At 32.9% G+C, this 12,124-nt stretch overlaps 1 protein-coding gene and 1 long non-coding RNA gene across 5 annotated transcripts in view; one reads left to right on the top strand and one right to left on the bottom strand.

Moving 5' to 3' along the window:
* Positions 1-12,124, top strand: part of LOC135837358 (uncharacterized) — a 294,134-nt gene that overhangs the window by 269,789 nt on the left and 12,221 nt on the right. Inside the window, exon 8 of one of the 3 annotated variants that reach the window (XR_010557173.1) lies at positions 11,997-12,057. The exons of the other annotated variants lie outside the window; for them this stretch is intronic. This is a non-coding gene — a long non-coding RNA (uncharacterized LOC135837358). The remainder of the gene's footprint in view (positions 1-11,996; positions 12,058-12,124) is intronic. 3 annotated transcript variants of the gene reach the window in all.
* Positions 2,949-9,972, bottom strand: LOC135837351 (uncharacterized protein in vnfD 5'region-like). 2 transcript variants are annotated; one of them, XM_065352592.1, is made up of 2 exons: positions 9,842-9,972; positions 2,949-9,690 (listed from the first exon to the last, which is right to left on the bottom strand). In XM_065352592.1, the coding sequence occupies exon 2, from the start codon at positions 9,662-9,664 to the stop codon at positions 7,898-7,900; it is 1,767 nt and encodes a 588-aa protein (XP_065208664.1). In that variant the 5' UTR covers positions 9,665-9,690; positions 9,842-9,972; the 3' UTR covers positions 2,949-7,897. The 2 variants fall into 2 exon arrangements, with proteins under 2 accessions (XP_065208664.1, XP_065208666.1); XM_065352594.1 differs by having other exon boundaries at positions 2,949-9,687; positions 9,842-9,966.

The following is a 12,124-nucleotide window of genomic DNA, read 5'->3' as shown; positions in this document are numbered from 1 at the left end:
GCTAGCATTTTACTCACGTTTTGGGAAAGTGCTAGCATTTTTCTAGCTTTTTGTAGCTAGCATTAAATCTTTTGCAAAAAGCTAGCAATTTGCTAGCACTTTTTTTCTGGCAAATTATGTTCTAGCAATTCTTTAGCAATTCTCTCGCTTTTTTCAGCTAGCATTTGTATCACACTAATTGTGCTTGCTTAATGCTAGCGTTTTACTAACGGATAATTGCTTGCTTTTCTACACTAGCAATACGCTTGCATTTATCTGCTTACATTTATCTAGCAATCTAATGCTAGCAAAATGCGAGCAGATCTCTAGTCTCTCTCGTCTAGCTTTTACTTTGCAATCTAGCAATAGAAAAACGCTAGCTGATTGCCCTCACTTTTCAGCTAGCTTTCTGTATGGAATTAGATTCTAGCAAAATGCGAGCAAGTATGTGGCATTTTTTTTCTAGCATGTTTTTCACTGGCATTTCCTTCATAGCCTACTCATGCAAGTACAGAAAAACTTCAGTGAATCTCTTTCACCCATTTTTCAGAAAAATACTTCCATATTATCTTCATTTTTTAAATGGAATTTTTAAATATTTTTAACAGATACCTAAATACGTAATTTTTCGTTTCTCAATGATTTTTTTATTTTCATTTTTAAAAAAATTTCAAAGTTAATGCTTTTCATTTTAACAGGTAGGTATTTTTCCTTTCCATTTTGGCTACTTTTCAACTTTTAACAATAATTTTGAAGAATATTCCATTATTGAAAAATCATTCTTGTAATTATTTCATTTTTTATAATGTATAATTTGTTCATTAAAAATGTTGTTCAAATGTTTTTGAAATTTCTTATTTTTAGTTTGTTTGATATTTCATTTTTAAATTTTGGCAATTTTTTAATTTAAAAAAAAAACTTTATTTTTCAATAAAGAGACTTCTAACCCAAGCGCTAGCTTAATGCTAGCAAAGTGCTAGCGTTGTTCTCTCTCATGGTATACTTTGCTACTCTTAGATAAAGTATGTAGTCAATCTGAATATAAGCTCAAGGTAGTATTTTGTATGATAGTAAGAAGAGTGCTACCACTCTACTTACTCTGGCACACCTCACTAGCGCTATGCTAGCTGTGAGCTAGCGTAGGAGGTCAGTTGCCTATTTTTGGATATTGGAGAACTACCTTGACCTGATTGAAAACACCTCCTAGTATTTTTAAAAGTTAATTAGTAAAAATAATTTTCCTGATAATCAAACTTTTCCTGCGCTAGCAAAATGCTAGCCTCATGCTAGCAAATTTTACGCTAGCACGAATGGTGCCGGAATTTGAGACACTTTTTTTAAAAAATGCTAGCAAATCAGTCGCGATTTAGTCGCATTTACGTAGTAGAATTGCAAGCAAAGTGCTAACAAAATGCTAGCTTTTCGCTAGCTTTATGCTAGCTATACCCTAGCTGTTTGTGCTCAATTCTGCTACGCTAATGCGACCTAATCACTACTGATTTGCTAGCATTTTTAAAAAAAGTGTCTCAAATTCCGGCACCATTCGTGCTAGCGTAAAATTTGCTAGCATTTGGTCAACTGGGTAGGTAGCTGAAAATTCTTGCTTTTTGCCAAATTGCAACAAAAATTCACTTCTTCCTTAAAAATACCAAAAATTCCATTTTTTTGGAAATTGCCAAAAAATTTCACTTTTTTGCAAAAAATTGAGTAAGTACTAAGGCTGATTTTCTTCAAAAAATTGCAAAAATTCGAAATTGTTTTCCCAAAGGCCACAAGTCGCGTTGCTTGAAAGTCTCGCTGTTTAGTCAAAAATTCCCAAAAAGTCTCGAAATAGTCTCACTACTCTGACAAAGAATAATTGTAAAAGGTATCATTTTTTGCTAGCAATTGCCAAAGTCTCAATCAAATTTCATTACCTATTGGATTATAGGTGATTGAAATGTTTTTTGTTTCGTAATATTTTTTAAAATATTTTTAATTGAAATGTTTGCACCTTTTGTAATAATTTTGAATGTTTCGCTCCTCTCGTCTTGTTACTTTTTTGGTTAGGTACTAGAGTTACTTCTATTTTCTTTTTTTCTTTTTTTTTTTTGGTAAAAATTGAGTAAGAGCCCTGAAAAATTATTAAACATGAAAAAATTGATAAAATCGTGTTCAACTGTACAAAATATTGATTAGTAGGTATGCAAAGCTTCATAGAGTATCACTGAAGTGAAATAGAATAGCGATTATTTTCCATAGACGATTTTCACAATAGGCATCTACACCAAAATTATTTGTAAAATCGAAACCTCTGTTGAAATTTTTATTTAACAAAAAATGAAGTATCTAGATCTATTGAAATGCATGAAAATCGATTTCTAAAATTATTAAAAATTGATGAGATGTTTTCAAAATTTTGTAAAATGTTGAAAAATTACTCAGCACTTTTCAGAATATATGTAGGTATGTACCTCTAAACTGTTAGAAAATTGAATAAAAATGGCAGCATTACTTGTTGGTGGAATGAAAATTGAAACCATATCATTCAAAGTGCTGTCGAAAGTTTTTTTTCTAAAATTTAAAAAATGTTGAATGAATTTTATTGTATAACCTTTATTATAATAGTTTAGGTAGACCTTTGATATTGGATACACACGTGGCACCATCTCTCGCAGTATTGGTTAAACAATATTTAAAAAGAGCTGCACGAAGGATTAACACACTACCCAATACCTACATATTTTTAAAACTCCTTTTAGCAATAATTCTTTTAAAAAATACGAGTGTAAGTACCTACCTAAATAAATTAGGTGCCGCGGAGTCCGAATAGCGCATTGGTAGGCAAAATTAGTATTTTTGATTTCAGTATTGCACATTGTTTAGTTTTTCAATCTCTCTTTTGGCGTTTTCCATTTTGATTTTTAATTTTGTAGGTCACTTTTTATTTCTGTATTTTGACAGCTTGTTTTTGAAAAATAAAACGAGGCAACATGCATAGTCAAGTTTATTAAAATGTAGTAAAAAAGATAGGAAAACAGTCACTCTGTGCTTGTACCTCCGCGAGCCCCTCCAAAGCCTTATAGTCCATTTTTGGCTGTCTCAATTTTATGGTGAAATTCCTGTATCGAGGCCTCTGATGATGCCTTCATTTGATCATACATCAGATTACCATTTTTCCAGGGTATGGTGATCCATTGATCCAGGTTTCCTCCAGCTTTTGCTGTAAAGTTCATACCCACCAAGAAAACTTCTTTCGGATTGTCAACTGCCTTCAAGAATGAATCTGAGTGCAGGTCCATATACTGAATAAGTTTTTCAATCGCGAGAATGGCGCAATGATCTATTTTGAAAGCAAAGCTCTTCCCATAAAACCAAGCACATAAGTCAATGACATCACCTGCTCCCGATAAAGACGAGTTATCGTTTTGCAATCTCAATGATTCTGAATAAGATATTTCGGTACGTTTTATGAATTCAATCAATTTTGTGGTCACGTTGAATCCACTTACCTCTTGGGCAAGGGTTTTAAACATGCATTTCAACCCATCCATAGCACTTACTGCGTTACCCATGTGTAGGTGCCATGTTACTTCTCTCATACAGGAGGTCTCACTAAGAATGTAATCTTCCTTTGCTGGATGGTATTTTTTGACTGCGCTCTCCACAGCTGTTTTGATTTCTTCGCTTGGAAACTTCAACGTGACACTTTTGGTTCTTTCATTGTAAGTTGAGATGGTCAAATACCCATTTTCAAACATTAAAATTTCAATCGGAATCCCCTGGACGGCCGGATCACTACGTCCTCGCAGGATTTCTTGTTTCGATACTTGTAAATTTTCAAATCGTTGCAAAGGGATTTGAGAAAAATATAGTTTTCGAACTATCTCCTTCATAGAGTCGTTTGAGATGCAATTATATACAAATGTTTTCTTGTCCAGATAATTTATAACGGATGCTGGATTCCACACGTTCACATCTTTTGTACTATTTCGGAATGCAAAATTATGACCATGGTATATATTTCTCAATTCGCTAGTAAATTCGTCAAATTCATTTCGATTTTGGAGATTGAATTTATGAGTAATTTCAGGATGGAGATTTTCAATGTCTTCTTCAGTGAAACCAAATGCACCAGCATACTTCTCATCGAACGTCAAATCAACATAAGTATCTTTCAAACTATCCAACTGGAGTCTCGAAGTGCCCAATGCCAGAACTAACTTGAGGGTCAGACGGTAGTTGGATTTAGTGAAACTATCGAATAAAGTAGCGATGAAGAATTTAATTTTTTCTGCCAATTCAGGATTATTTTTATACAATGCTCGCCTGAAGGGTGCATCATATTCGTTAATAAAAATGATGGTTTTGCAGTACATGCAATTTTCGAAAAGATTGTCTATCAATGTATGTATATCAAATTCACTATCTGAGGAAGACAGATTGTAACTTTGTGAGATGTTCTTCAGCTGTTCATAGAAAGAATTATTGAACTGGTCCATGGTTTCAAATTGTGTGATAGCTTCGAAATCCAGATGAATTACTGGACAGTTGATCCATGTGACTTCTGGGGATGGAGACCCCCAACGATTCATGTATTGAGGGATATCAGTGTAAATGAATTTTCTATTACCTTGGTCGTAAATTTTCAGACCTTGAAATAGAGATTCGTTACCACGAACAAAACACTCGACCATTTTGAGGAACGACGACTTTCCAAATCCGCGAGGACGATGCATAAGGAAGAATTCAGGCTTGTAGTAGGAGCTGTTTAGCATATGTTCCAGGTAAGCAGTCTTATCTGCATATGGATGGTTTTCCTCACGTAGTGTTACCCAGTCCATACTGTCACTAGGAATTCTCTTGACTTCTGGAACAGATGTCGGTGATTTGTATGTTGACTCAGACGAAGTTATTGGGAGCCAGCTCGAAAATTGCAAAGAAATTACAAACACAAATACTGAAAACATACTGAATGAATGCCTATACCTTGATTACAACAGAAATTTACGAAGTAGGCATGGTTGACAATGTGAATTTTCAACTGTTTCACAAATTTCCTTTTTTTCTTGTCTTCAAAGTTCAGCTACGGAGGAATTATTTAACACAGGTTGTTTCAAAATGTTAATAAATAAATGAAAAAAAGTTCTTCAAGTCAATATTTACTTGAAATTGTACCGCCTCAACGCTGATTATCGCGTTTCAATCGTACGTATTATAAGATTAGGAAGAGATTTTCTATAAATGAAATTCGATCATTCATCATCATAAAATTTATCCATCCTATCTCCTTTTGATAAGAATTTTCAATCAAAAATCAAATTGATTTTTAAAAAAAGAATGGAGCTTCCGTATCCTGGTAGAAAACAAATTGAATGTAGGTAATTTAAAATAATAATTAGGTACAAAGTCTTTTTTTTCTATCCCTTTAGGCATTGGAAAAGTTTTTTTTATATTCTTTTATCTCTCCTTTGGAAATCCACCTTTGAATGAACTCAGCAGTATCAATAAGTCCGTTTTTGTCAGTTTTTAAATGTTTCCCCTATTATATGTAATAGGTGTACAAAATTTTCATTTGTAAAATTGAATGGCTTAAAAGATGAAAGAACTACGTACTAAAGGCTGAATTTCTTTGAATTTCTTTGATGGATTTGGTGGCACCTAAGTACAGATTGTCCTAAAGTATCGCTTTTGACATGGATACCTATGTTTTATGTGTCGTGGGTCTCTCATTGAACTAATTTTTCTTTAAATGAAAACGTCTCTAAATTGTGGATAAGTATATTTCTAGAAAAATATTAACGTCATATTGCAAGAGTGTCTTTCTAATCGGAAGGAGGGAGGGACGGCAAAGAAATTGATCATTTAAAAAAACTCTTCTTCGAGGAAAAAGTCAAAATGATATTTTTGCCAAGAATACTTAGTCAAAAAGCTCGATTTTTTTCAAAACTGCCGAAAATTGCTAAAAATTGTCCGTTGTTTGCAAAAAATTCCGAATGTTTCACATTTTTTTTGGTTTTTTGAAAAATTGACAAAAAGTCTTGCCCATCTACTGAAATGTTTAGAGTTTGGCTTTTAGCCAACTTAAAAAAAAAAAAACACTTTTTTACGATAGATTTACAGAAAAGTCTCATTCCATCGACAAAAATTTCAAAAAAATTGTTATTTCCAAATGGGATTGCTTTCTGACATAAATAGATGGAAATTCTCGCTTTCTGCCAAATTGCAACAAAAACTCGCTTCTTTCCCAAAAATCTGAAAAATTTCAAAAAAGTTTATTTTTTCTGGAAATTGCTAAAAAATTTCACTTTTTGCAAAAAATTGAGTAAATACTTAAATATTTTAATTTTTGGCTGCCTTTCTGCAAAAAACAGCAAAAATTCACAATTTTTTTGCCTAAAGTTGCGAAAGTCTCGCTGTTTTGCCAAAAATTTTCAAAAATCTCCGTTTTATCTCAGAAATTACCAAAAAGTTGCAAAATAGTCTGACTATTCTAACAAAGAATAATTGCAAAAGGTATCATTTTTTGCCAGTAATTGCCGAATGTCCCAAATTGGATTATAATTGGAATGTTTATTGTTTCGTAATAATTTATCTTTTGTAATTTATTTTTCTCCATTTTGTCATATTCTTATAGTCGATCAAATTTTTATATTTTTGAGTGATTTTCACAATCAATTTTACAATTTTTATGATACTTTCTTTGTGAATATTCATTTCTGGCTCTTTATTAAACGTCCAGATCATCAGACTTTTTACTTTTGTATCTGTTGATTCATCGATAATTTTATAACTAACTAATCCACCTTAATTTTTTTATATTTCAGGTGAGTACAAATTTCCTTCCAAAAGTGATAGAATATGAACTCGCGTGTGAGAATAAGTAAGCAATCTTATAATCGTTATGAGAAAAGTGACTTTTATTTTCAATGGCAAATAAAAAAAAAAAAAAATTCTAAAATCACGGAATTTGAAAATCAGCTGAAATAATTGCCCATCGGGTTTGAATAATTGAGATGATCTGATTTTCCGAATAGGAATTTGGAAACAGTAGGTCAAATTTTTGAGTTCACAAAAGATATTGATTTTTAAAAAATCAAACTTGGGTCAAAAATGAAAAATATCAAAATGTCACCGAAAAGACCAAGAGAGCTGAAATTTGGCGTGTGCCCCGTTTTGGAACCTACAAATTGATTGGAAACGGTTTCGAACCATTTTGAGTGCAGGTAGTTCCGGAGCACCCCAGCAGGGTTTTGAAAATTGAAATTTCTACAACATTTTACCCAATGGAGTTGTTGAAATGAAATTCACTTTGTACCCTATTTTTAATATGCTGATTCGATTGGAGGTGGTTTTGGGCTGCTCTAGAGCCTTCGGGTATATTTTGGAAATTTCAGATTTTCTGAAAAGTGGTTTAAAAACCGTCCAAATTAACATTAGCGTCATTTTTCCTCCTTCACAATACGGGGTATCTAACCGGTAGTGAAAGTATTGAAAAAGGTGATGATTTTAAAAATGGGTAGCAAGAGTAATGAAAAAGTAGTGAATTTGGTCAAAAAGGTATCTAGTAAAAAATGAAAAAATCCAAACACGCGGTAAAAACCTTCAAATTATTGAAAACATCGATTAAGAATGAATACTTCGTATGCAAAATTTTTTTTCAATTTCAATTATTTTTGGAAATTTTTCGTTAATTTTTTTGTGTGTAAGGGAGGGAAGAAGGTCGAGTGGAGAGCTTTCTAAAAATTTAGTTGAAAACAGGTAGTGAAAAAAGTAGTCATTTCTTTAAAAAAAATTATGTTAGGTACCACGGTTTTGAAAAATAACTCGAGGCAACATGCATGATTAAGTTTATTAAAATGTAGTAAAACAGATATGAAAATGGCCATTCTGTACATAGCTGTCCCCACTTTGTCCCTCCACGAGCTCATCACACGCCCTATAGTCCATTTTTAGTTGCCTTGATTTTCTGGCATAATTCTTGTATCAAGGTCTCTGATGATGCCTTGATCTGATCATGCATCAGATTACCATTCTTCCAGGGTATGGTTATCCATTGATCCAGGTTTCCTCCAGCTTGTGCTGTAAAGTTCATACCCACCAAGAAAACTTGTTTCGGATTGTCAACTGCCTTCAAGAATGAATCTGAGTGAAGGTCCATATACTGGATAAGTTTTTCAATCGCAAGAATGGGACAATGATCTATTTTGAATGCAAAGCTCGAATCATAAAACCAAGCAGATACATTAATGACATCTCCTGGTTCTGCTAAAGACGAGTTATCCTTTGGTAATTTCAGTGATTCGAAATAAAATATTTCTGTGTGGCTTATGAGTTCAATCAATTTTGCAGTCACGTTGAATCCACTTTTCTCTTGGTCAAGAGTGTTGAAAATACACTTCAACGCATCCATTGTACCTACTGTGTCACCCATATGTAGGTACCATGTTAGTTCTCGCTTACAGGAGGTCTCGCTCAGAATGTAATCTTCCTTTGCTGGATGGTATTTTTTGATTGCGCTTTCCAAAGCTGTTTTGATTTCTGCACTGGGTAACTTCAACGTGACACTTTCTGTTCCTTCTTTGTAAGTTGAGATGGTCAAATACCCATTTTCAAACATTAAAATTTCAATCGGAATCCCCTTTATGGTCGGATTAGTACGTCCTCGCTGAATTTCTTTCTTCGATACTTGTAAATTTTCAAATCGTTTCAAAGGGATTTGGGAAAAATATAGTTTTCGAACTATCTCCTTCATAGAATCGTTTGAGATCCAATTATGTACAAATGTTTGCTTGTCCAGGTAATTTACGATGGATGCTGGATTCCACACGTTCACATCTTTAGTACTATTCCGGAAAGCAAAATTATGACCATGGTATATATTTCTCAATTCGTCAGTAAATTCGTCAAATTCTTTTCGATTTTTCAGATCGAATTTGTGGGTAACTTCAGGATGGAAATTTTCAATGTCTTCATTTGTGAAACCAAAAGCACCCGCATACTTCTCATCGAACGTCAAATCATCATAAGTATCTTTCAAACTATCCATCTGGAGTCTCGAAGTGCCCAATGCCAGAACTAATACAAGCCTCTGCTGGATGTCCCACATTTTACCCTTATTAATAGTGAAACTATCTAATAAAGTAGTGATAAAGATTTTAATTTTTTCTGCTAGTTCAGGATTATTGTTATACAATGCTCGCCTGAAAGGTGCATCATATTCGTTAATAAGAATGATGGTTTTGCAGTTATAGAATTCGTAGAGATTGAGAATGTTGCCTATAAATGTACTCATATCAAATTCAGTGTCTGAGTAAGACAGATCGTAATTTTTCGCGATTTTCTTCAGCTGTTGGGAGAAAGAATTTTTAAACTGGTCCATAGTTTCAAATTGCGCGATATCTTCAAAATCAAGATGAATTACTGGACATTTGAGCCATTTTTTTGCTTTTGTACGCCCCTGCCAGTGAAATAATTGTTTAATACGAGTATTATCTCGGTGGTGAATTTTCAAACCTTGAAATAGAGATTTGTTTCCACGAACAAAACACTCCGCCATTTGTAGAAACAAAGACTTTCCAAATCCACGAGGACGATGCATGAGGAAGAATTTAGGCTGGTAGTAGGAGGCGTTTAGCATATGTTCGAGGTAAGCAGTCTTATCTGCATACAGGCAGTTTTGCTCACGTAGTGTTATCCAGTCCATACCGTCACTAGGAATTCTCTTGACTTCTGGAACGAAAGTGAGCGATTTGTGTGTTGACTCGGATGATGTTATCGCGAGCCAGCTCGAAAATTGCAAAGAAATTACAAGCACATATAATGGAAGCATCCTGAATGAATACCTACTTAATTACAACTGAAATTTATAAAGTAGACATACCTATGGTTGACTACGTGAATTTTTAAATGTTTCACAAATTTTGTTTTTTTCTTGGCTTCAAAGTGCTACGACAGACTTTTCTACAGAAATTTATCACAGACTGTTTGAATATGTTAATAGATAAATGAAAAAAAGTTCTTCAAGACCACCTCAATGCTGATTATCACGTTTTAATCGTATTATAAGATTAGGAAGAGATTTTCTATTAATGCAATTCAATCATTCATTAGTCCTTAAATAAAGATTTATTCAATTCAATTCAAATTATTCATCTTATCTGGTTTCGATAGGAAGTAATTTGAAATAATGATTACAAATTAGTTTTTTTTTTTCTTAAGTAAAAGGGAAAAAATATTGTTGACTAAATTTTATTGCATAACCTTTATTTTTCATTAGTAAAAATGAATGGCCTGAAAGTTGAAAGATTTACTAAAGGCTGAAGAATTACAGATATTCCAAAAGTACCTATCGCTTTTGACATGGATACCTATGTTTTATGTGACATGGGTCTCTCATTGAACTAGTTTTTCTTTAAACAATAATGTCTCTAAATTGTGGATAAATTTCTAGAAAAATAATGACGTCTTATTGCAATTGAGTCTTTCTAATCTGCTGAGGGGGGGGGGGGGGTGGCGACGCCATCACTCCGCAAAATATGCAATAAAAAATTGTGAGAACAAAAACCAATGCTTATGGTTAATTGAGACGTTGAAATGTAGAGGAATTGATCATTAAAAAAAACTCTTCGAGGAAAAAGTCAAATGATGTTTTTGCCAAGAATTAGTCAAAAAGCTCAATTTTTGTCAAAATTTCCTAAAATTGCTGAAAATTGTAGCTTGTTTGTAGAAAATTCCAAATTTTTTACGGTTTTTATGGTTTATTGAAAAATTGAAAAAAAAGTCATACTTATCTACTAAAATGTTTAGAGTTTGGCTTTTTGCCAACATTTTTAAAAAGCAGCCACGTATCTGTTGAAAATGTTGAAAAAACCCTTTCACTCGAAGAAATGTCCTCACAAAAAATCAAAATTCGAAAAGATTCAAAAAATGAACGAATTTTAATTTTTTTGTTGCGAGTGTAATTTTCATCAACTTTTTCGTGAAATACGTCAGGAAGAGGTCAAAATAAGACAACTGAATAAACTTAAACTTTTTTGATGTTTGAAGTTGAAAATTGAATTTTTTCGAATTTTGATTTTTTTTGTGACGATGAGTTCATTTAATCGAGTGAAAGGGTTTTTTCAACTTTTTCAACAGATACGTAAAAGTAGGGGTCAAATGGGTTAACTTCACTAATCAAAACTTTTTTTTATGTTTTAAATCAAAAAATCGCATTTTTTCGTTTTTCAATATGTTGTTCAGCATGAAATGTTGTCCATAATAATATTTTTTTCAGAATTTTTGAGAGTCGGAACGATATGAAACTACGTTTCAAAACTTTTTGAACTAATTTTTTGTACGAAAAAAAATGGCAACCCTGATTTTTATGACATCACCAAAAAGCCTTTCAAACCCCCTAACTGTGGGGAAAAGTTCCATTTTGGTAGGTATCACGGTTATCGAGTAATCCACTGCTGAAATGGATGATATTTTAGGTTCACTGAAAACTTTGACACCCCCTGGCTGCCTTCAAAAATGGGCTAGAGAGCTGCGATTTGCGCCATTAGTCATCCCTTCAAAAGGTCTTTCCACAGAAAAAATTTCAAAAAAATCGCCGAAGCCCCCTGCCACTTCTTGGTCGAATTGACGTGGAATGACCCTAAAACGTTTGCATCTTTTGTAATTTACTTTTCTCCATTCAAATGTTTTGCTCGTCTTGTCTTGTTACTTTTTTGGTTACTGAAGTTACTTTGTTTTTTGGAAAAAATTGATTAAGAGCCCTGAAAAATCATTAAACATAAGAAAATTGAGACATTTTCTCAAATTTTGTCGTACTGATGGCCCACCAATTTTTTATATTGGTGAGTAATTTTCACAATCAATTTTACAATTTTCATGATACTTTCTTTGTGAATATTCATTTCTGCTTCTTTATTAAACGTCAAGATCATCTGACTTTTTACTTTGACACCCGACCATTATTATTTCATATATCTGTTGATTGATCAATAATTTTATAACTAACTAATCCATACCTTAATTTTTCTATGTTTCAGGTGAGTACAAAATGTCCTTCCAAAAGTGATACGTAGAATATGAACTCGCGTATGAGAATAAGTAAGTAATCTTATAATCGTTATGAGAAAAGTTGTGTACTTTTATTTTCAATAGCAAATCAAAGAAA

Source organism: Planococcus citri, chromosome 2 (assembly GCF_950023065.1).
Source record: "Planococcus citri chromosome 2, ihPlaCitr1.1, whole genome shotgun sequence".
Taxonomy (NCBI): domain Eukaryota; kingdom Metazoa; phylum Arthropoda; class Insecta; order Hemiptera; family Pseudococcidae; genus Planococcus; species Planococcus citri.
The sequence above is the reverse complement of the archived record's forward strand: the minus strand, read 5'-3'. Positions and strand labels throughout refer to the sequence as shown.